The sequence below is a fragment of the Perognathus longimembris genome, chromosome 16 (assembly GCF_023159225.1).
Source record: "Perognathus longimembris pacificus isolate PPM17 chromosome 16, ASM2315922v1, whole genome shotgun sequence".
NCBI lineage: Eukaryota > Metazoa > Chordata > Mammalia > Rodentia > Heteromyidae > Perognathus > Perognathus longimembris.
In genome coordinates, this window is record NC_063176.1 from 6640548 (window position 1) to 6646627 (window position 6080).

At 36.7% G+C, this 6080-nt stretch overlaps 1 protein-coding gene across 1 annotated transcript; it reads left to right on the forward strand.

Moving 5' to 3' along the window:
* Nucleotides 1-2359: 2359 nt before the first annotated feature.
* Nucleotides 2360-2906, forward strand: LOC125365026 (pinin-like). The gene is made up of 2 exons (XM_048364880.1): nt 2360-2449; nt 2592-2906. The coding sequence occupies exons 1-2, from the start codon at nt 2360-2362 to the stop codon at nt 2904-2906; spliced, it is 405 nt and encodes a 134-aa protein (XP_048220837.1).
* Nucleotides 2907-6080: the final 3174 nt, after the last annotated feature.

A 6080-nucleotide genomic window follows, 5' to 3' on the forward strand; every position in this document is an offset into this window, starting at 1 on the left:
CAAAACCATTTGGTGTAAACCAACTGAACAACTCATGGGGGAGAGGGAAAGGGGGAGGAGAGCGGGAGAATGAGGAAGGAGGTAACAAATTGTACAAGAAATGTACCCACTGCCTTATGTATGAAAACTGTACATCACTTAGACAATAAATAAGTAATTTTTGTAAAAGAAAACTGGGTGGTAAATTTTGGTAAGCATATTTTAATAAATATCACTTCATGGTTTGTTCCTTTTGTCAATGTGACATTCCATTTTGCTTCTGAATAATTTTAGTTATGATTATCTGTTATTAAAAATACAAAGAATTTTATTCAAGACATATTACTTAGTAAATATTATGATTTTCACTAGAGACCTCATTCTATTTATAATTGTCCAAAACATGTTTATGCTATGTATGCAAAGTCAACCTGTGTTCCTTATGTTTTCTTAATTACTACTATGCAACTCTTCCTAACACATGAGGTAAATATTTTTGTCAAGTTAAATAACACAAAATAAAAGAAATTGAAAGGGAATCTTTTAAAATTAGTGTCTCTTTTGGAAATTATTACAACTCTACGAAAGGTTGTCATTATTATGGTTTTGAAATTGCCTGTCACTCGTTGCTTTTGTGTCTTATTAGCAAAACTTTCATCCTCTTCTTACTTTTAAAGTCCCAGGTCCTTTTTCATTTCCATTCAGTTTTAAAACTACAAATTAAAATAAGAAATAAATGGCTACTTTAAGTAAAGAAATGTTTATTCAAATTTCTTATTTTAAAATGCTATTAGTTTTCAGGTATTCTATGAAAATACGCTTAGTTTTTGTTGTTCAAGTACTCATTTTGTATAGAATTTTCCGTGGTTTCTAGAGGTATTTATCTGCATATTCAATAAGTGCCACCAGTAAGGACTGAGTTGTATGAATTTTCAACACAAGTCAATTTAACGATAGTTTTCATTTAGTGTGTTCTTTGGAGTACAACTATGCACACAAAAATATGACATGGTTTTAGTAGAAGCTTGCTGGTGTTACAGGAAATATGAATTAAGAATTGACAGTACAGCAATGGAATTGAAGTACCTAAAACATCCTCAAAACTCTTCTTCCTCCTTGAAATCATACCCACAGAAACCATTTCCTTACTTTATTTTTGTTTCTGGTTTCCTGTTAGTGAAGGTGCCTGCCATTTATGGTGTGTTAACAGAAACATAGGTTTAAATATCCATAGAAAGAAATAATTTTTCATATTTATCTTGATCTAAAACATTAATGAAATATATATCCTTTTTCACTTCGTTGCTTTCAAACATTTCAAATTTAATCCAAAGTTGTTTTGACAAACATATAATACCCATTCAGACACAGGAATATGTAACCCTTTTAACCTATCTGGAAGCTAAATGGGTTGTGTGGGTTGTTATATACCACAATGTTAAGCAAACTTTTATTTATTTATGTTCAATGTATATTAACCCAAACATGTATACATTCATGTGTATGCTTTAAATAAATTAACAGTTTTGCTTAAAATCATAATAATCATAGTGAAAATATATAATGTAAAGTTACAATATTTTTTTAGTGACTACCGAAAACTAAAATCTACCATACTCAGTACAACATTACATATAAAATGTCCATCAGTAATTGTTATGTAGGACTGTGTTAAATCTACGGTGCTTGAAGGACAATGAAGAGACATGATCCATCCTTTAACGAATCTGGCCTTCCCCATCACACGGCTGTCAGATACCAGCCTTGCTGTGAGACAGTTACTCGTGTAAAACTTCAAAAACTGTCAGAGACAACGGTCATCATGTAACCTATTCCCGTTATCCTTTTAACCAAGGTGTCAGGGTACCTTCTGCACGTTCATAGCAAATACTCCTGAGAGGCAATAAATATTACCTAGGTTCAGTAAAATTTATAAAAAATAGCATTATTATCTGACAAAAAAATATCAATCTTAAAGAGTTCCAATGTAATCTCACGCAGCAACACTGACCAGAGAATCTAAATCACAGGGTGAACTTGAATAGACTCTAACCTCAGATGTTCCAAGTACGAAAGTGTGAGACAGAGGAATGAACAGACTTTCGGAATTTAATGAGTCTCCTGCATTGCTTTACATCTGATTTACATCTGAAGCCTCTTCTGTATTTATATTGACAGAAAGTAGCAAGAATCACCTTTTGTTCATGTTCTCTGCAGTTGGACTGAGCATCTTCTCTGACATACCATGAGGCTTCCGTAGATTTTGTCTCAATAGCTTTTGATTGAGATGAAAATCTTTTGTCAACTTTGCACCCCTGACATTCTCAATTGGTTCACTTACTCTTATTTATGGGTGTGGCCTGTAGAACACTGTTGGAGGATGCTACAGGGAGAAGATGGTGGTCGCAGTGAGAACTTTGCAGGAACAAGAGAATCACACCAAGAAAGCGGCGACCCAGAGGGTGATGATGTAAAGAAGCCGGCACTGCAGTCTTCAGGTGCAGCTACCTCCAAAGAATGCACACGCAGAGACCTTATCCAGCATCAAAATATGGATGAAAAGGGAAAGCAGAGGAATTAACGAATATTTGGCTTGTTGATGGGTACTCCAGAAATTTAAACAAGAATCTACTGTTGCTACTGAAAGGCAAAAAAGATGCCAGGAAATTGAACAAAAACTTGAAGTTCATGCAGAAGAAGAGAGAAAGCAGGTTGAAAATGAGAGGAGAGAACTGTTTGAAGAGAGACATGCTAAACGGACAGAACTGCGGCTTTCGGAACAGAAGGTGACGCTTCCACAGCTGCAAGAATGGGATGAACATAATGCCAAGATAATTAAATATATAAGAACTAAGACAAAGCCCCATTTATTCTATATTCCTAGAAGAATGTGTCCAGCTTCTCAAAAACTAATAGAAGAATCATAGAGAAAAATGAATGCTTTATTTGAAGGTAGATGCCTCGAATTTGCAGAACAAATAAATAAGATGGAGGCTAGGCCTAGAAGACAGACAGTGAAGGAAAAAGAGAATCCGGTGTTGTGTAATGAACAACAGAAGGCGGAACAAGAAGAGGGTAAGGTGGCTCAGCGAGAGGAAGAGTTGGAGGAGACAGGTAATCAGCACCATGATGTAGAAATAGAGGAGGCAGGAGAAAAAGAGGAAAAGGAAGTAGGTGGTATAGTGCATAGTGATGCAGAGAAAGAACAGGAGGAATGGGCTGGGAATATGGCCTAGTAGCGAGAGTGCTTGCCTCAGCAATATGGAGATTCCTCAGAAGGCTAAATATAGAACTCCCCTATGACCCAGCAGCCCCACTTTTGGGTGTTTATCCAAAAGACCAAACAAAATCACAGTAATGCCACCAGCACTACAATGTTCATCGCAGCACAATTTGTCATAGCGAGAATCTGGAACCAACCCAGATGCCCCTCCGTAGACGAATGGATCAGGAAAATGTGGTACATATACACAATGGAATTTTATGCCTCTAGCAGAAAGAATGACATTGTCCCATTTGTAAGGAAATGGAAGGACTTGGAAAAAATTATACTAAGTAAAGTGAGCCAGACCCAAAGAAACATGGACTATATGGTCTCCCTTATTGGGAATAATTAGTACAGGTTTAGGCAAGTCATAGCAGAGGATCACAAGAGCCCAATAGCTATACCCTTATGAATACATAAGATGATGCTAAGTGAAATGAACTCCATGTTATGGAAACAATTGTTATATCACAGTTGTAATTACTTTCAACGTCCCATGTGTATCTGTAGCTTCTATTATTGATGATGTTCTTGTATCACCTTCCTGTGGTTGTACCTACACTATCTCTGTAATCTTATCTGAGTATATTGGAAACCGTGTATACTGGTATTGGAAGTAGGAAATTGAAAGGGAATACCAAATTTGACAGACACAGGGTAAAAAAAGACAAACAACTACAAAAGCAATACTTGCAAAACTGTTTGGTGTAAGTGAACTGAACACCTGGGGGGGGAGGGGAAGGGAAAAGGGGAGGAGGGAGGGGGGTATGAGGGACAAGGTAAGAAACAGTACAAGAAATGTATCCAATGCCTAACATATGAAATTGTAACCTCTCTGTACATCAGTTTGATAATAAAATTTGAAAAAAAAAAAAAGAGAGACAAAAAAAAGAATTGCATGTTGTTAAAAATCTTTTTGGAAAATACAGACTGTTTGTTTACCAGACATTCTTGTACTTTTTGCATAATTTTGTAAGCATTATTTATCAAAATTATGTGAGGTTCCAAAATATATAAAAATAATAATAGTAAAAAGATTAACATCCCTTGTTTAAGAAAAAAGAATGGCTTCATAATCTTTACCTCACTATTTTTCTTGGTCATTTTCATGCAGTGAAGTATGAAAGGTGTGTGTACACACACACACACACACACACACACACACATGCTTATGCTTCTGAATGCTGTAACACTGGGCTACAAAAGTAGAGATATTCACGTAGGTTTTGGGCACATACTGCGCACTCCCAAGCAAACTAGAATCTGTATCCACAGATAGGCCTCTTTACACTGACAGGACTGACTGGCTGAAAATGAAATCAGGGCCACACCTGTTGCTTCAGCTCAATTTAAGCTAGAACTGTGGCCATCATGAAAGGTTTCCAAGAAATGAAACAGCTGTTCTTTCCAATCCACAATTTCAAAGTTGAAAACCGCTCCAAATTGCCACACTGTTGATCTGAGGACTAGGAAGTGATTCCTATGTCCTGGAGATCTTGAGCTGTCAAATGCTGGAAGAAGAAGGCGTGCAGGCTTCACGAGTCTATGCTTTCAAATGACTGTGACTGCAAAAAGGGTCATGCAGAACAGAGGTCCTCTTCAGCCATGGTATGGATTTTAACCACATCCATGTGTCCTACAGAGAGCACTTCTCATTCCTCAGCCACATCTCCCAGGGATGTTAATCTCATGGTTGAAAGGATAAAAGCTATGCAAAAATGATCGCTAACTTGTTTTCACATGCCGGTGAAAGTGTGTGTGTGTGTGTGTGTGTGTGTGTGTGTGTGTTTCCAAGCCTGCAAAAATATCCAAGATCCTAACAATAAAATGTCTTGAGCTGGTAAGATAGATAGATAGATAGATAGATAGATAGATAGATAGATAGATAGATAGATCCAAGAGACTTCATTTCCAAAATAATCAGAAAAGGCTGGCCTGGATCATATTGAACAGTGCCCAGCAGCCAAATTCAGCAAGTACTAGGACCTGAGTCAAACCCCAGTACTTGTCTCAGCCTCATAATTAAAGTTGTTTCCCTTTCTCGACACCTGTGATTTATCCTCAGTGGCTTTCACAAACAGGAATTGATTTATGGCTACTGGCTTGGCCTGTTCTCTAATTAGCCATGCTCCATGAATCCATGAAGTTGAAAATTATTTACCTTGGACAGGCTAGAAAGAGTAGGAATCCTATTTCCACTTAAGCACCAAAAAAGCCAGAGAAGGAGCTATGATTCAATTGGTAGAACAAACTCTAGTCGTGAGCACAAAAACTCAAGGACAGTGCCGAGCCTCTGACTTCCAGCCCCAAGACTGGCACAAAAGAAAATGTATTTAGAGCAGAGAATCACGAACAGATCCTTGTTCCTGCTAAATGAGCACTCTTACCACTGAGGTACAGCAGCAAGCTCCTACTTTATTTTTAAGAAATGTTGCTGAATACATTGTCATTCTAATGCTAGTGAAATGATTTTTGAGAAATTAAATGCACTTTTTTTAGATCTTTATGCTTTATGAATACACTGCCATGTAAATAACTATATTTGAACATATTTCCCTTTCCATGGTGTCAGAATTAGAGAAAATAACTTCAACCACTCATATAACTCCTTATTTTGGCCTTTCTCCTAGTTTTCCTGATTTCTTTCATCCTGATTTTTTTTTAATCTTTTCTGTGTAGTGATTAATTATGTTATCCGTTTCACAATCAGAAACCATGGACTGACTTACAAATTTCTCTTAAATTTAAGAGCTTAAAGACCCCCAAAGGAAATAAATTATGTATTGTCAACCACAGAAGTTAAAAAAAAACCAGAGAATAATAGTTTATTTACTGC